The following is a 27,955-nucleotide window of genomic DNA, read 5'->3' on the forward strand; positions in this document are numbered from 1 at the left end:
TAGGTATTTTTTTCAGTTATTAATACAATTAATAATACAAAATGGATCAAAATTATAGAACTATATTATAAATCTTTAGAATTAACTATTAGAAATGAAAAGTGAAATTTGTTGAAAAATCTCTCTTAATGGACAGGGAGTTTTTTTTTAAATTATGTATGTGTGGATGAGTGTCATTTCTAGAATAACATGATACATTTCTACTCTTTAGATGAAATTTATTGTTCTCAAGAATAATGAAAAAGTATGGGGAACTGAGGAAATTTTATAATAGAAATATCACTCAGTTTTTTGAATTAACAACAAAAAAGTTATTTGTAATGATACATCAGCTGATCACTTAGTAGGTCATCCTTTAATTTTGTTGAAAGCAAATTGTTGGCAATTGTAGGCCTATGAAAGGATTACTATCCAGTCATTAGAGTCATTTTTCCATACCACACTTACACCAATATTTCCAATTATCTTTTGGATTAGTGCTCCTGAGGTTTTTTATAATTTGGGACATGTATCATCATAATAAGTTTTCTGAGGGTTAACAGGTTTACTTTCTTCCACTTAAAGTGGAAGCACAATTATTCCTAGGAAGATGAGAAAGAAGAAATTTTAGGCAACAGATTTTTCCTAAAAATCAAGAAATTGATTTTCCTTGATGCATGACTGAAGCAGTACTCTGCAAAATCAACCCCGAGGAGTACGAATATCCCAATTTCAGACCACTGAACTAGGATTCAAAATGAAAAAGAAAAGGAGTTACAAGAAAATAACCTTTTTAAATTTACACTGGAACTGGAATGTCATGCTTCAGATGTAATATGTTATTTTGTGCTTTTTTGATGATTGATGCTTTGGACTTTAATCAGAAAGGTATTATAGTCTTTCATGTTATTAATGTTCCCTGGAAAAATTCTTAACATTGTGTTCTGGAAAACAATAAAGTAACAAAGGAATGCTTGTGTTTATTAAGATAGTGTTAAAACCTTAGTCTGTTTCTTTAATGTCTTTACTATTCTGATAATTCACAATTCTCAAGGGCACAGGACTGTGAGGAAAGTTCAACTCTATTGTTTTATGTGAACGATTGCCCACAGTAATGGAATTGATGGTGTCATTTCACTGTGTGTTGAGTTGTGCTCATCCTACAAAAATGCAGTTTTTAGACTGGTTCTGTCAGGTTCTGGTGGGTTGCATCATCTGACTCCAAAGAGGACTTTAGGATTTAATTAGGTAAGGGCACATATGTCTTTAAGTTTTTCCTCCTTTGCTTGCCTTCAAACTTAGCATAAAACTATTCAGACACTAATTTTTATTTATTTTGCATTATATTAATGATTAACATCAGAGGGCCAAATAGCTCATCATTTTAATCAATTAAAATGGCCTTTAATTTCATTAATTGGAAAAAAAGAACAGGATGGATGGGGATATTGGTGATAACTAAAACCTGAGATTTAAAGGAAAAAAATGTGAAAAATCTTAAGCTTACATACCTACCACCTAACTTATACTTAACACAAACCAATGTGTGAATATGATTGACTAATGGCTACAGTTGATACTAAAATTCTCATGTTTAAAGTCTAATAAACATGCCTTTTCTCTAAAGCTTTGTGATTATCCCATAAGAATAATGACAGAGAAAAAAAAAAGATGACCAGTAAAAATGCCTTTAACTGTGATGATTCTGAATATTAAAGACCTAGTATCTAGGAGGAAATCTGAAGACTATCAGAATCTTTATTGAAACATCAGATATACTTCTGGTTTGTAAGCTTCTCTGTTCTAAACCCAGCATCTCCTGGAGTAAAGCAGCTAAGTAAACTTCTAAATTAGAACCTGCTGTTTCACATCCCTGGAATGTCAAAATCTTTAGCTGTGCAAACATCACATGAACAATTTCTTTTTGAAGAGCTAGAGTTATTTGGATATAAAAATCTAAATTTAAATGTATGGCAGATGAGTCTTATGCTTCCTACTGATACCCATGCTCCAAAAAGCTGGCTAAACTCCATAAAACTAAACCAAACAAAAAGTTAGACTCTACAGTTTTTGAACCTTAAAAAAATTCGAGTTTCTTATTTAAAACAGAAAAGTGGCCTTTTTAGGATTCTTGACCTGAGAGACAATTCTTCATGGGGCTCTTGCAGTTCTTTGTGTCATATGAGCAAAAGCACTGACTGCTTTTGTTTTGGGCTTTCTTTGTATGACAAACAGCCTTAGAAGACAGAGATAGTGTCTCCTCTGGAGGAAAGGCTTGTTTACTACCCAAAAAATTAAAGATATCTTCTTCCACAGAGGAAATCAGGCTGGCTTACTGTCTATTATAAAAGATTTGGGTTCCCTAGGCTTGGCGATCCTCTTCTCAAAAATGGCCAGTTATATGTGCTCATGTCATCTGGTTCTCTTCATGTTGCCCTGTGGGTACTGGGGCTTGAGGGAATGATGCGATGTTGATACTCTAGCTATTGCTGTTGCTGGGAGTGATAAATTGTCCTGTCTGATCAAGAAGTCTTATGTTGTTTTCCAAAATCCATAAAACTGAGAAAGGCTAACTTGTTAACTTGCAAGTGGAATAAAATATTAGCCAGCTTGCAGTTCTTCAGAGTTTGATTACTTACAGCTATGGTATGATTTTTCCACAAAGATCTTTTATTACTATTACTAATTATGGACTGCCCTTTACATCTTGAGGGATTTAATGGGACTGTTAAGTCTGAGATAATCCGTTGAAATATTTCTGTAAACTCTAATGTTAATTAAATAAGCAAAAACAAACCGCAAATACCAGGTTCAGATTTTCACATATTTCTTTTGGAAAATTGTGAAGGAATTGTCTCAAGTCCTTTTTAGAAAGAGTCAAGTTTAAATACATCTAATTACTAAACCAAAGTAGGAAAAATTATCCCATGATATTGTTAATCTCAATATTTATTTTCAAGGGAAAGGCTAGAAATTTGGAAATGAATATTTTGTTTAGCATTATAAATTTTTTAATGGCCTTAATTTTAGGACATTTAAAACATGAACTTTCTTAGATCATCAAATATTGAAAATGGCCTTGTGTCCTCAATTGAGTAGCTTTATTCAGATACAATTTTTGGTCAGATGTGCATGGGATTCCACATACCATCATTCATTTCTGATTCCCTATGTACTGACCCACATACATACCAGAGAAGATCAGGATATATCAACCCCAGACTAGAGAGAGAGAGAGAGAGCTGCCCCTTCTCTCACAGAAGCTGAGAGTATTCTAGAGACGTTTTTTAACTTACTCAACAAATATTTATTGAGCCCCTATTGTGGGCCAGACCCTACGTTAGGCTAGAGGAAACAACTGTGAAAAAGACATAGTTTGTATTCACATAGGACATAAAGTCTAAATTAGTTACACCGACTTAGAAGAGTAGACATTTGGGTATTGCTCAGCCTATATCATACCTTTCACACCCCAATGGAAAAACCTGCCTGGTTCCCTAGGAAGATCTCTTCACTGTAGGTAATCCAGAATTAAACCATATTTTAAAACATAGATCTATCCTTTTTAGTCTTGACCCAACTGGAATGGTGCATGGGAGGGAGGTGAGGAGGACCGTGGCATTACAATTCAACATAGGGCCGTGGAACATGTCCTGTGTGTCCTGACATGACTTAAGCAAAATGCCTGCTGAGGTCAGTGCTGGCATTATCAGAACTATTCATCTCATGTCTAGACCAGAACCTGATATTTGTTAACACTAAGAACTGTACTGAGTCCATACTGCACACCAGGCACTGAACTAGGAACATTTTATACAGGTTGCCTCATTTGGCCCCACCACTATGAAGTAGACCATATTTGCCTCATTTTCTAGATAAGGAAACTAAAAGAAACCTCAAGAGAGAAATTGACTTGCCCAAAGTTCTACACCCTGGAGCTGAGAGTGGAAGCCAGATAGCTGGGTGCCAAAGCCTGTCTGAATTTAAACACTTGGTGTTACAGCCTCTACAGGCTTTCTTACTATTCCACTAAACCTTCAAGCTCACATCCCCTCAAGGCCACTGGGTCTGCCATCAACCCTGCTTAAAACTCTCTGCTCCCAGATCTTCACACTGCTTTCTTCATATAAGCCTTGGCCCAACATCATCACCCCAGGAAGGCCTTCTGTGACCATGTGACCTTCTCCACACCTGCTCCTTCATTTATCCTTCCTGTTGTTTCTTTACCATTCTAATCTCCACCTAGAGTTGAATACTTCTCTCCTCCTGACACTGTATTATACATGTATTCATGTTCTTGCTCATTGCCTATCGTCACCACTGGCTCCACGAGGGCAGCTGTGGACCTCACTCACCTGTCCCCAGCTAACCACACCTAGCACTGGGCCCAGTATATCATGGGTGAGCATTAAGTGAGTGAATTAACAAATCCCCATTGCTTCCTCCCTCTCCCCTCTCCTCTTGGTCACCCCAAATTGCTTTCTTGCTGGAACTCCTGCCTATTTGGTAAAAGAGCTTAGAGGAGTTGGTTTGGTGGCACCTGTCACTCAGTCTACAGTGTGAGGTTCTGCTTGAATGAGTGAATACAGAGGTAGTTAAAGGATAACCGTTACAGACTCATTACCGAACTTGACATGTGACGTTGGACAAATTCTTTCCATCTGCTTTCATGAAGAGATACTAGTCATGAGATGGGAAAGGAGGTTCCTTAATTTATGAACGCAGGAATGTTTGGATCTTGAAAGAATACCTACACACATTTTTCTATGTTATAGTGGCTAATTTAAGAAGGGCTGGGTTTCTATACAAATATCACCTCAAATGAACTGATGAGAGAATAATTTCATGCCTTGGGTTTGGGCTCATCAGTGCTTTATTTTTGAAGCATGAGTAGAAGAGAAATCTTCATGTGGCTCTAAGTCTTCACAATGTCAGGAATCCTTGGTTCTACCCTGAAGTTTGAACCATGATGGACAAATACGGAGCTATTAAAAAGAGCTAAGTGATGATCAGGATCACCCCAGAAACACAGTTTTTGAACATATTTTTGAAGTGGAAAATGAGGTATAGAAAGTCGAATGTTAAAAAAAAAAGAAAGTCGAATGTTTAATAAAGGTCTCTAATAAAAGCAATGGAGTCTATATCTTGATTTCATTTGATGGAAGAGTTTTTGTATTAGTTACTGAAAAATGGAGGGCAGAGGCTCCTAACCTCTTTAGGCCACGAATCCTTCAGCAAGCTGGTGAAGACTATGGGTTCTTTTGAATAACATTTTAAATGCATAAAATAAAATACATGAGATTACTTGGTACCAACCAAATTCATGACCCCTCCTGAATTTAGATTCTAGGGCAACCCTGTTATTTTACAGTTAGGAAAACAGAAGACCAGAAAGTAAAATGATGTAGGGCATGTGCTTTAACCTAAAAATAGAATTTTTTTTTCTTTTGGCTGAAGAAACTATGTTGTGATCTAATACAATTAAGGAATGTTGTTCTAAGCCAACTCATATTTAAGAATGTTTAATAAAAATGTTTTTTTAAAGATTTTATTTATTTATTCATGAGAGACACAAAGAGAGAGAGAGAGAGAGAGGCAGAGACACAGGCAGAGGGAGAAGCAGGCTCCATGCAGGGAGCCCGATGTGGGACTCGATCCCAGGTCTCCAGGGATTATACCCTGGGCTGCAGGCAGCACTAAACCACTGCACCACCAGGGCTGCCCAATAAAAATGGTTTTAGTCTCACTTTCAATTTTACTTTAGAAAAGCAAGTACTTTTCCCTTTATACCACTGTTTATGCAAAGGACTTGTGTCTGTTACAAGCATTAAACTCTCTAGATGAAATACCTGGGCAATAATCACATCAGATTGATACACTTTATAATGCATTCAAAATCTGGTATGAAAACTTTGATTATGAAAGGAGGGAAAATGAGTGGGAACTATCAGAGAGGGAGACAAAACATGAGAGACCCCTAACTCTGGGAAATGAACATGGGGTGGTGGCAGGGGAGGTGGGTGGGGGGTTGGGGTGACTGGGTGATGGGCACTGAGGGGGCACTTGACGGGATGAGCACTGGGTGTTATATGTTGGCAAATCGAACTCCAATAAAAAAAATACAAAAAACAAAACAAAACAAAACCTTGTTCCTGTTAAAAACGTTCTCTAAACTCCCACTGGTTTGTGCAGTTTATACCAATACTCTAGAACACGATTTTGGTGATTGAATTGGCATTCCTAGGATATGTTTTCTTTACAAAAGAATAACTACAACATAAACACAGGCATAAACAACTGACTTTTGGCAAGTAAAACAAGGACAATTACCAGATCTCTTCTAAAAATTCTAGGAGAATCAACAGCCCCAAACTACGGGTGTGAAATAATTGGTTGTTCTCTTTAGCGGGGAAGATCTGAGATTCTTAGACTGCCTCCTGATCCCATGCATGAATATCCAGCTCTTTAGGCTTATGTATTTTACTCAATGTGGACTTATATGGCACTTTTTAGGGCCCGTTTTTAAGGACTTTATTATGAGCTGACTTAATCCTCACAATGCTGTGAGATAACTCTTAGTTGTATCTACATTTATAAATGATAAACTATGAGGCACAGAGAGGTTAACTAACTTCCCTAGGGTTGCACAGCTGGCAAGTGGCAGAGTTGAGATTCGACTCTAGGCGGCGACCTACTTCAAAGTCCATGCTTTCCCTTTTCTAAAAAAATGAACCCATACTTACACATAACCCAGCTCAGGCCTTGGAACCACAACTATAAGTTGAAGAAACCATAAGATGAAGGGTCATTTCTTTTTCCCACACCCCATGAGATTCCCCATCTCATTAGCAAAAGGAACTCTGTTCTCCATACAGCAGGAAAACGCCTAGGTGTCCAAGACAAATCCAGAGCTACTTTTAGATACTGAGCCTGAAGTTCCCAATAACTCTTCATGACTTAACAAAGAAAAGCCCTAAATGCCTCCTGCTACCTATTTCTGAGCACTCCTAACTTCTGTACTTCTTATCTTATAGGCAAAACCAGAAGATTTTTGAAAATATGCCGAAGGGATGGATTGTTTTGCAAAAAGCCTCACAATGGTCACTGGCAGGGACAGCAGTGTCGTGGCAGCCTAGCATTTCCAGCTTACGTGGCACTTTGCCTGCCCCAGACAACTTGACACATATAAAAAACACACTTTGAGGGCAGCCTGGGTGGCTCAGCAGTTTAGTGCCGCCTTCAGCCCAGGGCATCCTGGGGATCGAGAATCGATGGGAGACCTGGGATCGAGTCCCACATTGGGCTCCCTGCAGGGAGCCTGCTTCTCCCTCTGCCTGTGTCTCGGCCTCTCTTTCTCTCTGTGTTACACACTCTCATGAATAAGTAAATAAAATCTTTTAAAAAATAAAATAAAATAAAATAAAAAATAACACACTTTGAGACCTTTCTTATATCTGTATCTCATTTTTAAAGTCCTTCTCCTCCAACCTCCCTTTTAGAAATGTATTTCTTCATGGTTTTCATGCAGCACTTCCTTTAAGAGAAAGAAGCAAAAAATGGAGATGTCATTTCTTCCCTCAAAGAGCTTATTTTAATAACTATATTTGGTTAATAAACCAAAACAGGGACACCTGGGTGGTTTAGTGGTTGAGCGTCTGCCTTCGGCTCAGATCATGATCCCTGGGTGCTGGGATCGAGTCCCGCATGGGTTTCCCCACAGGGAACCTGCTTCCCCCTCCCCGTCTCTGCCTCTCTCTATATGTCTCTCATGAATAAATAAATAAAATCTTTAAAAAAAAAAAACCTACAGAAGCAATACACTTCATCATTAAGCACTAAGTTGTGTCATCATACTGACTTCCACTTACAACACACTCAAAGCATCCCGAATGCTCCCGAGGGCATCAGCTCACCTGATGCTCACCATACCCTGTGAGACTGAACAAGGGTAACTACGCACATTCATAGATGACAAACAGCTGAAGGGAAAGGACCCCAAGGGGGCTGTGTCTCTTGACCGGGGTGTGGACAGGGGCCATAAGGCAGCGCGACAGGTAACGCGCTGCCCGTTGCACGGCGGCGAGGGGCCCCCTCCTTTTGCAGGCCAGGAGGATCTAGGCTACTTCTGTATGAGCCGTGGCCTCGGGCAGCACGCCACTGACCACCAGGTGAACGGCACCCCCAGGGTTGTGCCGGCACCAGACGAAGCTGGGGAAGATGATGGGAAGCCCTGAAAATCACACCGTCCTTCCCTCAGAGATGGGTCAGTTAGTAGCAGAAAGAGGATGGGATGAGGCTCCCGGTGCCAGGGGTTCTAGTCCAAAATCCGTGTGATCTCAATCATCTTGGACATCTTTATTTTCTATAAAAGAAATATGTTATATGTTGAACTAGATAATTTCTAACCTTCATTTCATCTTGAAAGGCATTTGACTTCTCTGATTTGGGAGAAAGGAGGAAGCCAGGGAAGACTGGTGAGCCGTGCTGACACGAGGAACTTGGTATTTAAGGGGCCCTCCTAGGGAAGGCGGGTGGTCGGGGCGAGGATCCGCAAGGTATGAGAACTACAGGAAGGGACTTCCAGGAACCTAGGCAAGAGCCCACAAGGGGTAGACTAGGTGGCAGAAACGGGAAGGAAAAGATAAACACGGGAGCCATCCGTGAGGGGAAATAAAGAGCACTTGGTCACTGACCAGATTGAGAAAAGGCCCCAGAGCATCAGACCAAATGACAGCATGGAAAAGAAAGGGATATTCTCCTGGCATAAGAGAGAAAACAATTCAGCATTGGACTGATACTGAAGATTTAAAGTGCAGAAACCCAGTACTCATCAGGAGAAAAGGAACTAGAAGCCGTATGACATAAGAGAACTAGCAATAAGTGAGAGTCATCAGTTCAAGGGAGATCATGAATGCCCCTGAGAAAATAAATGTGGAAGCTTTTACAATGCATTAGCAAAGTGGTTTTTTTTTTTTTTGATTTTATAGCTAAAGAAACAAAAGCCAAAAGACATGAATTTAATGACCTCATCTCATTTCAGAAATAGATGAAATGGAAGCTAGGCCTACATTGTAACAATTAATGCTTTAATTAAAAGAAATAAATATCTGTCACAGCATTTGAAGATAGAATTTAGGGTCCTTGACGTTCTGGAATATTTTATTCCACATTCACATCTATTCTTTCTTAGTCCCGAGTTTATTACTTTGGCAGTTCTGTGTCCATTTAGCTGACCTAGAATTACATTTCCCAGCGTTCCCTCCTCTGTATAGTGTTGTATGAGGGTAGGCCGAAATATAAATTTGCACCAGACTTGGAAGGCCAGAGTGACACATCCATCAGCCCTATGCTGGGTCCTAGACATCACTGCAGCTTGTCCATGTCGCTGTGACCTGCTGTCTCTTCTTGCTAGTCCAGGGGAGCAGCCAGTGCGCTGGTCCCCTCCTCCAGCCTCTCCTACTACTAGACCAGTTACACTGTCAGAGCTCTACAGAGCAGGACACCTGTTTTTCTGAAGGTGGCCGGTGTCATCAGAGTGGATCCAGTGAGAGACAGATGCAGGCTCCAGTTTCTTCTCACAGATTCCAGTTCGCTCTGGCTTTAAGTCCAGCGTTTCTTCCCCAGGCCCTGCTGATCTGCAGAGACTCCAGGACACAGTCAGATGCAGAGGCAACAGGCTTCCACAGGCTTCTTCACCAGCTTCTCCTTGCGGCCCCGCTGAGTGACCTTCTCCTTTTCCTCTCACTGTCTCCTTCCAGGCCTTTGCTTTCTCAGTGTCTTCCACAACTGTGTGCAATGGAAGCCTTGTAAGAAACCCCTTGTCTCCTATCACTCACAGTGGTTCTTCTCTGACAGAATTGCTCACAGTGCCTTATTTTCCAGGCCCTTGACTGTACTCTGTGCCTTTCACTTATTCTCAAGGGACCATTAGCTATCAGAAAAGGGTGAGGAAATTTTAAAATGCATCTTAATATTTTTAAATAGTCATCTTGATAGACTGAACACCAGTATTAAAGCACTGGCTATGAGGAGGTCTGGGGACACCATCTATTGGTTTCTGGTACCTGGAAGCCTCCACAGCACCCAGAACTATCCAGCTGCTCAGTAAGAGAGAAACAAACTCCCACCTTATTTCAGCCACTGTTATTTTGGTCTTTGTTATGGCTGAGCTTGAATTCTAACCAAACACACCTTAAACGTTATCTTAATTGAGTTCAGTTATTCAAGTACGGGCACATCAAAGCTGATCATTATTCTCCCTCTCTCTTATTCTGTAGCTCAGCCTTAGAAATGTACGTGCTCTTTTACCAAGCAGAACTTCAGAAAAAGAGAGGTTATCAGTATCTTGCATAAGATGCAGAGTGGCCCATTTAATAGCCTTATGTGATAGACGGTGATACACTACTTTCATTCATTCTTACTTTTTTTTTTCATTCTTACTTCTAATGTGGACTGAACTAAAAGTAATTAACATTTATTATCAAGACCAACACAAGACTGTCTATTCTTGTCCTGGACTAGGGATTACCAGTGAATTTCAGAAGACAAAAGGCATTTTCAACTATTTGAGCACGTCACTCAGCCTCTCTGAGATCCAGTGCCACCGTTTATAAAATTTGGTGAATACTCTTTCTTCATAGGCTTGTTGTGAAGGTAAAATGAAATACTCCAAAGTATGTAAAGCCTTCCTAGTACAGTAGTTGACACAATAGATGTCAATAAATATTAGTCAAATTCAAAGCCTAAATATGTTTTAAAAGAATTAGTATGGAATACAATTTAATGAATTCTAAAAGGTAAATAACAAAAAGCCCCCAATAATTTTTTCCAAAATCAAACTGAATTTCCTGAAAAGAACTCTTGTTCTAATACAATAATGTATCAAATAATATCCTAGTGACAGAATTTGCTACTTCTTTCAAAGTTACCCAAAAACTAAAGAGAGAAAGGTAACAGGAGCTTGGGATAACTTTGACCAAGAATCGGTAGGTTCTGGAAGTTCAAGAGCAATGTCTTTGATATAACATGTGCCATGTTATAATCTCTGTTAACCTGAAAGTTTCTCTGGCTTAAAACAAAGAGAGCATCCTATTCTTTTTGCTAAGCTTTCCTTAAATTCTTAGTTGATTCTTTATATTTCAAAGGATTGGGTCAGGGACGCCTGGCTGGCTCAGCAGTTGAGCATCTGCCTTCAGCCCAGGGCATGATCCTGGAATCCTGGGATCAAGTCCCACATTGGGCTCCTTGCATGGAGCCTGCTTCTCTCTCTGCTTGTGTCTCTGCCTCTCTCTGTGTGTCCCTCATAAATAAATAAATAAAACCTTTAAAAACAATAACAACAACAAAAGATTGGGTCAAAAAAAATGATGTGAACAATATTTTTAGTTTTATGATGAATATAAAGGGGGAAAAGGTGCTGGCAAAGGAAATCAGTGAGACAAGACCATCCAAAGTTTATCCTATGAGCAAAACTTACTATACTTATTAATATAGAAAAGTTCACAAAGAAAGTTAAGTTGTTCCTTGGTACAAAATAACATTTGTATCTTGCCCTTCTGGTAGACTTTAAAGAGTTTCTAAACATAAAAGTATAGGAGGCTTTCTCCAGTTTCATTAGCTTTATGTATCAGAGGAACCTTATTAGTGTTGTCGGGACTGCATGTTTGTGTCACTCCTACAATTCATATGCTGAAGTCCTAATTCCTAATGTGATATTTGGAGGTAGGGCCTTCAGGAGACAATTAGGTCATCGGGGAGAGCTAGTGATGGAACTAGTGCCCTGTGAGAAGCAACATGAGAAAGCTAGCTAGTTCTCTCTCTGTCCATCCCTCTGCCATGTGAGGACACGCCAAGAAAATGGTGGCCGTCTACAAACCAGGAGCGGAGCAACAACCAAATGTGCCAGCACCTTGATTTTGGACTTGGCAGCCTCTATACTGGGAGAAATAAATGTTTGTTGTCTAAACCATCCAATCTTTGGTGATTTGTTATAGCAACCCCAACTGACTAAGACAAATGTCTCACAGGTACACACCCAAGCTGACTGAATCTTGAAATAATAGTAGAAACCTGTTTCTAGGAATCTGTTCATTAATAATATTTATCATTGTTAAGTCTTAACAAGGAGGGCCAGGGTTCAGAAGCAAGTCAGAGAGATCAGAGGCTGATGGTATTGTAGTATTTACTGTACTTATCCATGCACAGTCCATTATAAGCAAATCTGTCTACTCTTAGTGCCAGAGGAAGGGCCAGTTGTAATCCATCCATAGTTTGGACCATGTGGCCAGGGTGTCCCTGAACAGCCACTTATGACTCCACAGAGCGAAGAGCAGTCAATGAGATTCCTTCTCTCACTCCAGAATTTGAAAGAATCAAAATTCAGAGACTGATCTCACTTAGAAGTGAAAGTGGACTGCACTGGTGAGGAAACAGAGCTGCAGTAGAGGCCATATCGGCTATGTGCAAATCTAGTTACTCATTAACAGAGATTAAGCAGGCCAAGCCTGCTGGTTGCTGACCAGAAAGAAGCAGACACAGAGAATATAGCTCAGTTAATTCGAGCATAATCTACTTGAAGACAGGGATAGTGTCTGTGTTGTTCATTGCTATTTCCCCAAGATCTAGCATAGTTCCTTGTCATTGAAAAAAATTAGCCTCTTGATACCTATCACCTGAATGAAGAGTTAATGACTTAACAGATCACTAGAGCAAGTCCTAAAGTGACTTTCTTTCTTGAAACAGTATCAGTTCCTGGCACCAGAAATCTAAATTTGTCCATGAGATTCCTTCTCCTTCAAAGTAACCTATGTCCTCTCATGTTCCTATGCTTCACTATTTCCTTTTATTTGGGCAAAACTGTTAGGTCCTTGATTCTTGTAAACAACAACAACAACAACCATTTTTGTGTGTGTGGGAGAAAGGAAGGAGAAAGGGAGGGGGGAGAGAGGTCTGAGAGAGAGAATAACAGAGAAGGAAAGAGAGAGAGGGGGAGAGGTGCAGGAGTTGAGGCTGGTAGAGAGACTACACTTTACTTCCCTAAATAGAGGTTTACTTTAGACTTTGGGTGCAAGGCTAAAGACAAGTAACTGCAAGAACCAACCTGCTATAAAAAACTCTAGAGAGTTTGCTCAAGAGAAGTGTTTAAGCTTCCTCATTGGAGTAGACTAGCTATATAAAATAAAATAACCATGTAGCTATCTCCCTATAAATTGTTTATATTGTATTGAATGGGAGTAACTTGACTACCATTCTCCTACTTAATGAGTAAAGTGCTCAGGGATGTTACTCTGGTGATAAAACACAGGTACTTAAACGAATAATCCACCCTCCTTTCCAACTCATCATTTGCTGTTCTTCATTATTACTGAATGCATTCACTGGTGTGTCTTTAAGGAAATCTAAATGCTTTTTTCCTTCCGTTTATGAAGAACTCAAGAATGGTGTGGCAGAAAATATTCCAGTAAACTGCTTTCATAAGACAATATGTCCTCTTGGGCAATACATATCTTTCAAGATCTGGCTTATCCCCAATCAATTGCTGTTAAATTATCCTCATGTGACAGATAATGGAAAACTAATCCTTCTGTTGAATACCAACCCTGTACATTTCACAAAGGAGGTATGAGCCAAGCATACTTTCCACATTAGTAGAACCATCAGGTGGCCAGTATCATTCCCATTTTACTTCTAGTAGTATTACGTAAAAGGTGCCACAGTTACAAGATGTGCTGATGGTAAAAAGCAATATGTTAACATTCATAAGGGCAAAGAGGGAAGGAATAAAAAAATTAAATACTTACTTGGTCCTAGACCAATTGAAAAAGCAGCAACATAAACAAGCAAGCTGGCTAAGGAAAGCCATTTCAGGAAAGCTGGGACATCTGCAGGGTCTGTGACTATCAGGTATTCAGCTGGACTCAGTCTAGCATTTGGTAAGATTGTCACCCCTCTCTTATCCATGTCATTTCTTGTGGGCATTAAGGGGTTTTGGCTGTGGGCCGTGATCCCCTTAAAGAGTTCTCTAAGAGTATCATCATTGGCTGACAGGTTTCCTGGCCCATAAAATACAGACTTATCCAATGACTGGTTGATAGGGCTCTGGCTTCTGCAGATATTGGTGAAGTTCATGGGGATGTTGAGATTCACGATGCCCATGGTCACCAAAGAAGCCGCCATCACAGAGGTGCCGATACAGAGGAAGGTTTTGCTCCCAACATGGTCTACAAGAAGAGTGGCAGGGATGGTACTGATGACCTTGACAACTCCAACCCCCGTGGAGGCAAGGCTGGCTGCCTCGTTGCTTTGGAAACCAACAGATTTCAAAACAGTTGATGCATAGAATAATATGTTTGGCTGACCGGTGACTTGCACAAAAAACACCAAGGTTAGACCTATCATTATCCGAGTCCTCATGTTGTCCTTTGATCGAAACAGATCCCAAAAACTATACTGATATTCATCTTTCAGGGAAGATTTTATCCCAGTGAGTTCCTCTGTTGTATCTGAGATGGCTCTCAACCTTCTGAGAACCTTGCTAGCAGCCTCCTCATGTCCTTTCATCACCAGAAACCGGGGACTTGGAGGAAGAAAATACATTGCGATTGCTTGCAAAACTCCGAAGGGAATAACAAGGCCAAACATGTATTTCCAGCCATGGGAAACATTCGCAAATGCATAGTTTGAGATGTAGGCGAAAAGTATGCCGATGACAATCATCAGCTCATTCAGGGACACAAGAAGACCTCTTCTGTGTTGTGGAGCAATCTCTGCGATGTAAACACATGTGGCAATTGAAGAGAGCGAAATGGACACCCCTATAGCAATTCGGCCTACAATGAGGACCTCATAAGATAAACTGAGTATCAGGATGAGGCTCCCAAGTCCAAGGAGGCAGGATGACAAGATGATGGCAGCCCGTCTTCCATACCTGTCAATCAGGACCCCTCCAGTGAGGGAGGCCAGCAAGGCCCCAATGAGGAGGGAGCTCACAACCATTTCCTGCTCGTGGCAGGTTAGGGCTAATAAAGTTCTTAACTGAAGAAGGGCCCCAGAGATGAGCCCAAGTTCATAACCCACGAGGAGGCCACTGACAGCTGCAGTGATGGATGACAGGAGAGTAAACATGCCGCAACCTACAGGCAGAGAGAAAGACAGACAGTTCATTTCTGTGCTGTTATTTTAAACACTTTATGTCTGAATGGAGATTTAACCTTGTACAAGTAAGTTTTTCAGAGCACTGAGTATAAACACAAACGTAAATATAGCAAAATAATATATTAACAAAAATGATTAGCTATAAAAGGAAATATCCTTTTTCTTTCATTTTGGGGAGGGGAGGGTGGAGACATTAAGGGAGTCATTCCCTTCTTTTTGTGATGCTGACATTGTTTTTAGGTACTAGCTACAGCTATGCAAGAGGAGCAGAGGACAGATGTTGAAGAATGACAAATAAGAACACCATTTAGTTCCTGCTCTGGCATCAGATCCAAAATTCAGACAGCCCAGTTCCTCAGGTCCCACTGCAGGCCATTCTCTAAAGGCAAAGCTTTGAGGCAGAGAAGACAGCATAGGAGCCTTAAGAAATGTTAGAGGCGGGATCCCTGGGTGGCGCAGCGGTTTTGCACCTGCCTTTGGCCCAGGGCTCGATCCTGGAGACCCAGGATCGAATCCCACGTTGGGCTCCTGGTGCATGGAGCCTGCTTCTCCCTCTGCCTGTGTCTCTGCCTCTCTCTCTCACTGTGTGCCTATCATAAAAAAAAATTAAAAAAAAATTTTAGAGGCTTCCCCGTGTGTAACCTGGGGGAAAATGAAGCCCTGTCACCAGGAAACCTGCCCTTGTGTCTCCTGGGCCACATCTGGCCAAAACCAGCTCTTGTTGAAACATGAGGGTACTGGGTGTGTGTGTGTGTGTGTGTGTGTGTGTGTGTGTGTGTTTGTCTTTGCAAATTTAAGGTCACACCAAAAAGAAGAAAGAAAAGAAATGGATGCTGGGGAGGGAGCCAACAACATCCATGATTTGCTCTGAGTAAGAAGGCAAGGGAATGGCACTGGGTGGGAGGAAGAACAAAAAGGACTTTGTATTGTTTTATTATTTTAATGTTAAAAACTGAAGAAAAATAGCAAAGTATTAACAGTCATTAATTTTCATAAGTAGGTGGGTCGGTGTTGTCTTTGCATTTGTAACTTGTCAAAACAGAAACAAAAAGAACAAAAACTAACCAAGGGAACCTGTGCATTGCAGGCACAGGAAACAATAATTTACAAAGTGTGACACAGGAAAGCCTGTTTTTGGAATTGTTGGGCAGCCAGTTCATCAAATGTGGCGCATATCAGCTTGGGGAGGTAAATAGGACCCACTAAATTTGGATAGGGACAGAGGGGACATTTCAAACACAGCTGTGGAAGTCACAGTGGCAATGTTTTATAGTTTTCCAAGTATAATGGGGTCATTGCACACTGAATGGCATGGAGGCACTGATGCCAAGTTTCTTGCTGCTGGGTACAGACTAGTTATTCCAGGAGCAAGACTGGTAACAGAGAAGAGTGTGTTGCCTTAGAGTTAACAAGAGATGATGGTAGCTTAGACTTGGATGTTCAGAGGAGACGTGGGGACAAGTAGGCAGATTCAAGGGTAATTTGGAAGTAAAAATGACTGCACTTGCCAATGAACTGGAGTTAGGAGGTGAAGAGGTGGGTCAGAACCCAAGATGGCTCCATGGTTTGAGCCATTGGTTGGGTGATTTTATTATGTTCAATAACCTTGTATATTGGCCTATATATTGTTCAGGGCAATATACTGACCAAAGGAAGATTGAGAAGAGAACTGGTTATGGCTGGGGGAAAAGGAGGAATGGAAATCAGAAGTTTTGTTTTAGGTTTACTGAAATATTTTAGTTGTTTTATCTGTAAGACGTTCAGTTAAAAATGTCAATTCAGACCAATATACAGATTTGGAGCTTAAAAGGTAAGTCAAGGCTGGAGAATAGGCTGCATGTATTTGGTATTTAAAATCATGGAAATGAATGAGATCACTTTAAGAGATAAACAGGAGCTGGAGAAGCAGGAATAGGACTTGAACCTTGGAATGCCAACATTTAGAAGAGGAGACAACAACAAGGGAGACGAAGAATAGAAATGACATGTGTATAGAAAGGACTAGAAATGTGTGTGGGCACACATATTTCAGAGGTGGAGTGAGGGCCATTTAACCCTGCCATTGCAGGGGGGGTAGTGTGGTTTAAAAATGTTGTTCAGAAAAAAAATAAATAAATAAAAATAAAAATGTTGTTCAGGGGATCCCTGGGTGGCTCAGTGGTTTAGCGCCTGCCTTCCACTCAGGGTGTGATCCTGGAGTCCGGGGATCGAGTCCCACATCAGGCTCCCTGCATGGAGCCTGCTTCTCCCTCTGCCTGTGTCTCTGCCTCTCTCTCTCTCTCTCTCTCTCATTCTGTGTGTGTGTTTCTCATGAATACATAAATAAAATCTTTTTAAAAAATGTTGTTCAGCTCTAGGAAAAGAAGCATGTTGAATAAAGTTGGTCTGAATCTCTTCCATCAGAAATATCCAAAGAATCCTGGGACATAGGTGACTTCAAAAAATAAATCTAAAAAGGACTGAATATTTAGATGGAGGGGCAAATAAAAGTGCAAGAATCCACAACAACATAAAATTAATTCATGAGCATAGCAAACACAAACCATTAAATTGAAATTAAATCAAGAATTTAACCAGCTAATCGGAAAACAAATATTTAGCACCAGTGCATGGCAGGTATTTTCCTAGGAACTGGGATCCACATCTATAGCAATAAAAGAGACCAATGTAGTTATATAGTTCACCCCCAAGAAACTTAACATTCCGGTGATATCACTTATTACATACTGTCTTAATTTTTACTTGGAAAATGACTTTTAAAGCACCCTCTTATAGGTTCATTCATGTCCTGCATTTCCACATATTTTTCCCTATTGGGATCTTTAAATCCTCAGCAACATATTTCTTTACCACAAGGAGAATCAGGTCAAATTCTCACATCTGGATAAGGATACTGTTTTCCTTCGTATTTCTACCTGTTTATTTTATCTACGTTTGACATATTGATTTGCTCTGTGTGCTTTGGCAACTGGTCTCTGATATTCAGATTAAAGCAATAAGTGACACAGGCAGCACGGGGATACTGAGTCAAGGACATGGCAGAGCAGATGCCAGAACTATTTGAGGAGCAGAAGACTGTCCTTGCCTCCTTGTCTTCTGCTCCTTCCTAGTTTTCCTCCTTTGTTAGTTAGGTTAGAGTTTCCCTACCAAAAGAAAGACCCCTTGAGATACAGGAGTCCCTTCCTTTGACACGCTATCCTCCTACTTCAGGCAGAGTCCGAGGTGGTGAGTTTGGGAGGAGTGGGCCAAGGGGCAAGGCAAGTCACAAAGCCTGCTTCTTGCACGGTGGGGGCCTGCTCCTGACAGAAGAGGGGTCCAGTTTCTTTGTCCAGTTTCTGGACTTAGCTTCATATGCCTCGTTCTTTCAGTCAGGGTTCACTGGACACTGACAAACAGGGATGTGTACAAAGGGTCTGGAAACCATCCCAGTTTGTCACTGTCCCTCTGGAGACCCAGCAGCTATAATTCTTCAGAGATAAAACAAAAGTATATCCATATGAATTACTAAAAATCATTTTTACAAAACTGCAGGTTCTAAAACATGCTATATATCACATCATCTATCTATCACCTATGTAGGGAGTTGGCCCTGGGACAGGCGGCAGGGGCTAGAGGAGACAGTAGGATGAGGCACGACAACCAAGGTCTTTTCAAAAGAACACCCAGCCCTTGGGTCAGACACTCTGCACTTCGCTTTCTGGGAGAAATTTAGCATTTCCATCGGTTTTGCCCCCGGTCTTGCTTCACGGGGTCCCTTCCTTTACATTCTTTTCCCCCAAAAGGGCCCCAGAGAATTCGCAGCCGCCGGCAGACAGCAGACAAGGCAACTATCTGGAGACTTGCAACCAGGGGCCTTGGCTCGTGCCTCCCTCTGTGCCTTGCTCCTTTGCTAGAAGACAGCAGGGCTCTTGGGTGCGAGGTGATCCTACAACAAGGTAGGAAGGTTGAAGTGCTCCTGGAGGGTACAATCACCGCGAGGGGCTCCACCGGAGGGCACAAAGGTCGGGGCCTGCACAGGCTCCCCAGGCCCGGAGGCTCGCAGCTTCGCGGCCCCCCACCCCCCTCGGTTTCCATGACCTTTGAGGCGGTGCCGCTCCCGGCTCCGGCCCTTCCCCCGGCGCCCACCACAGCCCGGCCCGGCCCGGCCCGGAGGGCGGACGAGCCCCGCGGCTCCCTGGACCACAGCACCGCTTCGGCGCGCCGCAGGGCATTGGCTTCCCCGCGGGAGAGGGAGAGCCGCGGGCCTTGAAAAGACCCCCCTTCGCGCTTTGCTCGAGAACTTGCGGCAGCCCCAAATCGACCTTCGGATGTGGCCTCCCCCGGCCCCCGCCCCGGCCCCCGTCCTCCTCCCTGAGTATCTTTCGTCCCCCCCCCCCCATCTTTCAAGCGTCCTCTCAAGCGCCACCTCCCCCAGGAAGGCCGCCCTGCTCTGCCTTATTCTGCAGCCTCACCCTAAACCCCTCTGTGCTCCTCCTGCCCCCAAAATGTGTTTCTGGGGCACCTGCCGTCTTCGGGCTGCTCATTTATTCACCCACACGTCTCCCCCGGTTAAACCGAAAGTCCCTAAAGCCAAAAACTCTGCCTTCCCGAGGTCTGTACTCTCGTCTCTGGTCTTTGGCACGAGGTAAACACCCAACAAATGTTTGTCGGGTGATTGAAGCAAAGACCGAGGGCCGCCAGTGCCCCAGAAGACGGATCCGGGTCCGCGTCCTCCCGTCCCCAGCGCCGCGCTCTGTCCCGGCCGCCAAGGGCGCGCAGGAGCAAGAGACGGCGCCTGCCGCGGTGCTCGCAGAGGTGCAGAGGTGCTCGCGTTCGTGCCGCGCCGTAGTAGCCTCGCTACAAGCCTTTCGGCTCTATTACCAGCCTGTTCATATGGCTCCGCCACAGACACCGCCAGTTGTTTCATTACACTCGTTTATTTGTACTCTATGACCCATCAGCCCCATGCACAGACTTGGTCTCTGGTCGTTCAGATTGGGTTCAGCAGCCCCACTGGGGGACTCGAGTTGTCAGGCTCCACAGCAGTCTCCAGGCACCTGTTCTGCAGCTCATCCTGACCATTTGCTGTTTCTGGAAAATGCCAGGCACTTTCCCAGACTTGCGCTTCTCCTCATGGCCTGACTCTCCCCTCCCTTTAGGGCCTAGGGAAATCTGAGTCATCCCTGAAGTTAGTTTGAAGAGTCTCCCCTCCCCTGCAAAACCTTTCCAGATGGCTTCTCTTTGGTGAGCATCAATCTCTCTTCTCTCCCTTGCCTTTTCTTCCATGGCCTCACAGTACCGTGGATTATATTTAGTTATGCCCATCACCTACCTTAGAGTGGGAGCGCCTTGAGAGCTGGAGCGTCACCATCAGGGGACCCACACGGGGCTTGACCAGAGCTCAGTACAGACTAGTGGATGTCGCATGGATGAGGTGCACTGGCTCAGCCAGAGAACTCCTCCGGACCCGTGGAGAGTTGAGGTGTGCTGTTCCACCGGGTCCCAGGTGCTGCCTCTTGGCCCTAGACCACGTGTAGGGCCCCCTGGGGTGGTCAATACTGGGCGCCAGCCATCATCTAACCCCCCTCCGAGCCCCCTTATCCTCTTTAGCATACAGTGAAACTCAGCCCAACAGAAAATACTGCCCCCTCTACACCTGCCGTCCTTTGACCCTTCTAAAACAAAAAGACAAGAACTTTGCTTTCTTTTCCATTTCGCATATCTCAGGCTTGATTCAGTAGCACTTGTCCAGACACACTTTCCAGAAACCAATTTTCTCCAAATTCCGTGGTGAGGGAGGTGCACAGAGTGCATGTTACTTCCACCGGCTTATTAGCCCTTCCCTGGATCTTGCTTTGTTAACTCTCTACTTCTGCTGATTACAGGTAAGACTTTTCCTTCTTTTCTTTCCTTCCTTCCTTCCTTCCTTTCCTCCTTCCGTGTGAGACTGTCCCCAGGATAGGTCTGGATGTTTGTTTCTTCCAAATTTTGCTGCTACTGCCTGAATTCTTCTACTGAGAAAAGACATCTAGTATTTTGAGTTTTCCACCTACTTGTTTAGTAATAACTATTTTTGTGTTCCTTATATATATTCGTTCATCTCATTTCCTATGTCTGTCTTCCCTGCCCTTTTTCTGTGCACCTAGAATAGCTCTTCCTATTTATCCTCCATGTCACAGATTTCAGATAATAATTCTGCCCCTGTGGCTTTAGAGTCCCCTCACTCATTCCAGGTTCACACAGGTCTGTCTGCACCTGTCCTCAGGCCCGTCTTCACCTCGATTTAAATCATGGTCAGATGTTGTCCTAAGCTCTTTTTGTCAGAGTCCACTTTTACAAAAACTACAGACAACAGAAATCGGACGCTTTCCAAAATTTATATATGCTCCCTTAAAAAAGAAATCTTAAAATGCATCCTTTGTCTTTGTTTTTAAAATGTATTTGCCAATGGCCAGATTAGCTGCCTTCCTTTTACCCAACCCCCAGATCAGTTACGATATTTTCGACTATAAGAAACCAAAACCTAAAAAACAAGGGTTTAAAATATTGTGGCATTTACTGTTTACTGTTTAATTAGCGAGAAGACCAAGCTGAGTTTGGTGTCTCCAAGGATTCACACTCTACCCATCCTTTGTTCCTACCTCTTCAGAGGTTTGGCTTCTGTCCCTGGTTTGTCACCATATGTGCAAGGTGGCTGCCACAGCTCCAGGCACGATTCTCTCACAACCAAATTCAAAGGCAGGTGACAATGGAAGAAGGCTTAGGGCAGAAGGCCTTTTTCCTTTTCTGGGGGAGAGAACTTTCCAGAAGCTCTGCAGAAGATGATGGGTTTCAGGATATGCGACCCTTAAAATGTGGTACCTTGGCTTCTTGAGTATTTTAAGCTGAAGGAGTCTGAGAAAATGGGAGAAGCAGAAAGTTCCTCTCACCTCCCCACTGTCCATCTCTCCTGAGGTAGATTAACAAACCCTCACATGAGAGGTACCCCCCCCACACACACACACACCCACAGGAAGGGAGCAAGCTCATCTCTGAAAACGAAGAGAGGCCTCGAAGGATCCAAACAAACAGGCCTTGCCAAGTCTCCCCTAGTTTGCTACACTTACCTCAAACAGCTTGACCTGTCACTTTGCTCCATGGCTGTCCACTCTGCATCCAGCTGAGCATAAAAACACTCAGCCTTAACCATTTCTTACAGTCTTAATTTCCTGGCAAAGGCTCCCAAGTCATGTAGAACTTAAATAAATGTGGATGCTTTTCTCCTCTAATCTGTTTTTGCCAGTGTAACCTTCAGCTCTAGCTGAAGACTCACCCTAAAGTCTTACTAGCCAGAACCAGAGGGTTCCATGGTCAAGCTTGGCAAGAGAGGCTGAGACATGAGTACCTGAATATTTTAGTTTCCCCAGATAGGAAAGGCAGAAAAGGAGAAGGGAGTTGGAGCAGCTGGCGGGTTTTCAGTGTCTGACACACCACATTGTAGCCACCTGGTGGCAGCTGGGAACTGCTCTGAGGCCGGGAGGACCCATAGGTATGTACAGCTGATGAGGGAGCAGAAGGCAAGCTGAGGGCAAGGCACAAGCCAACACCCAGCAAGCCCCCAGGTGGGACCAGTGTGACATTCCTCAGGCACTCCTGGTGGCCTGAAAACTAAGGGAAAGGTGGAAAAAACAAATGGTTAACTAAGAGAGATCACAATCCTGCAAGACAGGAGTCTCCTTCAGTTTACAAAATGTCTTCTTGATTTACAAGGAAAAAAAGCATTCTCATCAATACCCTAACTAACCCAGAAGAGAGCTCCCAACTATCTTCACGTTGATGCTTTACTAGAGGGCAAAACAACTTGACAAAGGCAAGGCCTCCAGTATCCTCTTCAGCACACAAAAGTTCTTTTCAAAGCCCCTACCCCCTTTTAAAGATTTTATTTATTTATTCATGAGAGATACAGAGAGCCAGAGACACAGGCAGAGGGAGAAGCAGGCTCCCTGCAGGGGGCCCAATATGGGACTCTATCCCAGGACCCGGGATCACACCCTGAGCCGAAGGCACAAGCTCAGCTGCTGAGCCACCCAGCTGCCCCTTAAAACCTCCCTTTCCCTTGCATCCCCCAACTTCCAAGAATATAATCACCACCCATCACAACCCTGAGGCAGCAGCTTTTCCTGCCCATGGGTCCTGTCCCTGCGCATAATACAACCACCTTCTTGCACTGAAGACTTCTCAAGAATTCTCTTGGCAGTGGGCTCTGGACCTCACCAAACTACATCGCAGTTGCTGGCCAAATGTCTGATGTCTGGAAGTTAATTTTCTGATGTGACTCTGTTGGACTGAGGAAGGAATTTTTGCTTCCATTTTTTGGTCCCCTGAGCAGGAATAAGAGAGATCATTCCTGCATGATCTCAAGAGGCCAGTAAACTTCTTTGCCTGTCAAAACCAGTACATGCCAAACTACAGCTTCTGGAAGGCACCATTCCAGTGGCTCATCCGAGCTTTGTCCTTTCTTAACACTGATGTCATGTTCTGGAACACAGCGAGCTGCTATCTTTCCTACCTGCCCGGAGTTGCTGACATCGAAACTGTAGTCCCCAAGAGAGAAAGAGAAGTCTTTGGAACAGGATGGCTGGGAAGACCGGACTGTGGAACAAAACTTCGACTCCCTGCCAGAGCGGCTCCAGGGGTCCATGCAGGTGTCTGCCCTTTAGCTGGCTCCTGAAAGTGGTCTCAATTACAGATGCCCAGTGAGAGTTTGTGGAAAGCTGGACATTTTACTGCCTTTTATGCATGAGGCCCCACGTTTGCATTTTATTTAGGGTTAAATCCTAATTCATTGATGAATATATCTGGCTCTCATGTATTTGTAATTTTGCATCTCCTTCCATGTGTTTTACAGATATTTTCAACTGACAGTTAAGAAACAGGATGAATCTGGAGAGCAAACCAGCAGCTACCTCACCTAGAGACCTCTGAGGCTTCCTGGATGGGGCTCTCAGTTTGTGTGAGCTGTGGGGAGCTGTGGACATTTGAGGATTAACAAAATATTTAAAAAGGATCCTCGTCCCATCAATGACCAGTGAATGTTGAGAAAAAATAGTAACATACATAACTGCACCTTAATATTTCAAATGTATGCAGTCGTGATAAAAACATTTTTTTAAAAATTCAAAGTGCCAGTGATTACACAGTAGCTTTCCATCAGCCTGTATTTTCCAATCAACAAATACAAACCTGTGAAGATTATGATGTGAGGATTTAAAGTTGTTGAAGGAGTTGTTAAAGGAATCTACATACTTGAAAATGACTGCGAATCATCCTTGGTGCATTTAAAATTTTTAAATGAGGGAAATAAAATGGGAAGAAACAAATAATACTAGAAAGCCTGTGGGTGTAAAGCTCTTAGGAAGGGCACTTTATTTATCAAGCCTAATACCTGGACGGTCCCCTGGGTATTAGGGGAGAGCCGCATGGGGCATGCTGATAATAAACAAGTGGACTATGGGAAAGAGAGAGAAGAAAAAAGTCAAGAATGTTTTATATACTAATAAAGGACAAATGTTGATGTCTGTGTGTGGGAGGGAGAGAGACAGACAGAGAGGAAGAGAAAGAGTTCAAGAAAGAATGGCTGGGGGAGCCTGGGTGGCTCAGTGGTTGAGCATCTTAGGCTCAGGTCGTGATCACGGGGTCCCAGGATGGAGTCTCAAATCGAGCTCCCCACAGGGAGCCTGCTTCTCCCTCTGCCTATGTCTCTGCTTCTCTCTGTGTGTGTCTCTCAAGAATAAATAAATAAAATCTTTTAAAAAATGGCTAAGAATGCCCAGAAATGGGAGAAATGGAAGCAAAGGTCCAGACAGGTTATCAAGTTGTAGGGGAGGAGTTGGGATGGGGGTGGGAAAATGGGGGGGGGGGCACATAAAGAAATAGGCCACAGGCCTGTGGGTTTTAGAAAAGTTGGTTTACAATAAATTTCCTATGGTGGATTTGACAGGGGAATTTTAAGAATGGGCCCATCAAATATTTAATAGAACTATAGCTCTCTTCAAATCATAGTAATGATCCACAGAGAGCTTGTATGACTGGAATTTGAGAATGTGAAGGAAGAAGGGCCATGACCTATGCGTAAATTGGAGCAAGGATGAGAGAAAAGACTAGTTGCACGAGGTGAAAATTAGGAATCTGGTGGAGACAGGAAGCTGGTAGAAAAAGTGATCAGAAGAACCACAAGACTCCTAAGGCGTACAGTGTGTGTTTGAGGATGGGCAGAGGGGATTGGCAAGCAAGGAGACCCTGTGGTGGCTGGAGCTACGTTTATTTACATATTAAAGGAATGGTGACCCCAGGAAGCTGGAGGATTTCAAGGTGCAGGTGAGGGCTCTAGGACTCCCTAATTCTATTCCCACTATGATCACTTTCAGAAACTTGCTTGGTTTCCCTAATCTGATACGGCCTCTTCCTAAGAATTCTTCCTCTCATGGTACTTAGCACACAAAGGTTTCTTGATATGGTCCCTGCTTACATCTCCAGATTCCTTTGTCATCCTCTGGCCCCTGGATGAACTCTGTGCTCTTGTCATACAGAAATATCTGTAGATCCCTGGATGTGCTATTCTCTCTTCTCAAAACTCGTATATAAGCCATTTACTCTGCTTATAACGCTCTCTGGAAATGCACTGACCTCAGTTATACCTTCTTGACTCAGCTTCACTCTACTCTCTTCCAGAACCCATTAAAAACTGGCAGAGCTGTCCCCTGGGCACTAGCATAGCATGGTGTCATTTATCTGGCCACCTCCTCCATCTTGGGTTCCCCAATCCCTTCTTTCTCCACCAGTTGGCAATGAGCATCTGCCTTGCATGGATGTCTCTTTTTCACCGCTGGACCCAGGATCTAGTATCATGCCTGATTCTTAGTAGACTCAACATTTCCTAAGATGACCTTGTAATTACTTAGATTCTTATCTTTCTCATGAGTTGGTAAAATCTATAGACATGGATAATGTCTTACATGTCTTTCTTCACTCTGAAATATCCAACTCAGTAAGTATTGCTGAATTAAAATGTTCTTTTTAGGGGGCACCTGGGTGACTCGGTTGGTTAAGCATCTGCCTTCAGCTCAGGTCATGAACCCAGGGTCTTGGGATCAAGCCCCACATCAGGCTCCCTGCTCAGTGGCCAGCCTGCTTCTCCCTCTGCCTATTTGTTCTTGTACTCTCTCTCTGTCAAATAAATACAATATTAAAGAAAATAAATAAATACAATGTTCTTTAGTGAGGTGCCTGGGTGGCTCAGTAGGTTAAGCATCCACCTGTGGCTCAGGTCATGATCTCCGGGTCTTGGGATGGAGCCCCACATTGGGTTCCCTCTCCCTCTGCCACACTCCCCCTGCTTGTGCTCCTTTGCTCTCTCTCTCTCTCTCTCTCTGTCAAATAAATAAATAAAATCTTTAAAATTAATTAATTAATTAACTAATTAATTAATTAAATGTTCTTTAGTTCAGCTGAACACTTAATTCATTTCCCCATTTAACAATTAAGCATGTGCTATGTAACAATACTATGTGTTGGGCACAGACGGTGACAGGTTCATCTGGATAAACTGTGCAATCAGCAAGGTGGTCACCGTTACATCTGGGTTTGATGGCTTAAGATGCTGGTTACCTGTCCCTCCTTCATGTGATCCCTGATGGAAATACAGAGGTCAGGCATAGTCCCTACCTCTAATGCACTGCACGGGGTTTTCCAAGCCCACAGTACTTGCAGTCAGTTCAGAACTCTGACAGGAACAAGACGATATATTTTATTTTGGAACCTATAATCTTAAAGCCAAAGACATGTTGCATGGGAAATTAGGGAACTAGCTAAAATAAAATGTGATAAAGTTCTGAAATGAGTGAAACAGGGACCCCAAATCCCACATCAGATCACAGAACAGAGCAGGAAGTAGAGACATCAGGACTGGATGGTATTATAGGTCAAGTGGACAAACCCCTGGAGTGGATCTTAGGATACGGAGACTCTGCCACATAATACCTATCCATGCTTCCTGCAGCAAGCCCCTTTGCTTCTCTCTTGGAGGTGCGTGGGCTTAATGGTGAAGGTACAGTCAGGAATCAGAGTGCCTGGTTAGCTGCCAGCTAGCTTGTGACATGTCCCTTAACCTTTCTGTTCCTCTATGTTTTCATTCCTAAGATATAGATGATAACATTACCTACTTCATAAAGTCGTTATGAGAATTCATGAGATAGAACAGTGTGTTGCGCATGGTAATAAGCCCTTAGTAAATGTGTGCTGCAATTCTCTTAGCCTCAGTTTGCTTATCTGTGAACTGGGGATAATATTTGTGAAGTTTTGTTATAAAGATAAGAAGGGATAATAGTAATAGAAGCACTACAATAATCATTCAACAGAGATTTGTTTAGTCTGAATCAGTGAGATAAAATTGCCATAACAAGGAAGTAAAACTGAAACAGTCTCCCTTACTGATAGCGCAGGAAGTAAAATGATACCTTGTTTCCAGCATAACAATGATGCCTTTTCATAAATTCTTGAATTCCTTTGTTTTGGGTGGTACCTACACATAACTGGGCTTACATCACAAAAAATTGTTCCTGTGATTTTTGCCTTGGGGTTTCAACAGTTTTGTCTCCCAGTGGAAACTGAAACATTTCATTAGCTTGGGAATGCTCTCTGACCTTACAAATTGATCTTAATCACAACTTTTCTCTCTATTCGTAAAAGTCCTGCACATTTGAGGCTGAGATGCCATTTGGGGCTGGCTTCTAAGTTAACATTGCACATTGCTACCAACTCCAGCTTCCACAAAGTGTGGAAGCAGGTGAGTGCAGGAGCACCGCAT

The 27,955-nt window shown here is 42.8% G+C and overlaps 1 protein-coding gene across 5 annotated transcripts in view; it reads right to left on the minus strand.

Annotated features, from left to right (window-relative positions):
* Positions 1–27,955, minus strand: part of SLC2A12 (solute carrier family 2 member 12) — an 82,838-nt gene that overhangs the window by 49,362 nt on the left and 5,521 nt on the right. For all 5 annotated transcript variants that reach the window (XM_055324694.1, XM_055324695.1, XM_055324691.1 and 2 more), the window contains exon 2: positions 13,779–15,110. In XM_055324694.1, the coding sequence (XP_055180669.1) occupies positions 13,779–15,102 (1,324 nt within the window). In that variant the 5' untranslated portion in view covers positions 15,103–15,110. The remainder of the gene's footprint in view (positions 1–13,778; positions 15,111–27,955) is intronic.

The sequence above is a fragment of the Nyctereutes procyonoides genome, unplaced genomic scaffold (assembly GCF_905146905.1).
Source record: "Nyctereutes procyonoides isolate TBG_1078 unplaced genomic scaffold, NYPRO_anot_genome, whole genome shotgun sequence".
NCBI lineage: Eukaryota > Metazoa > Chordata > Mammalia > Carnivora > Canidae > Nyctereutes > Nyctereutes procyonoides.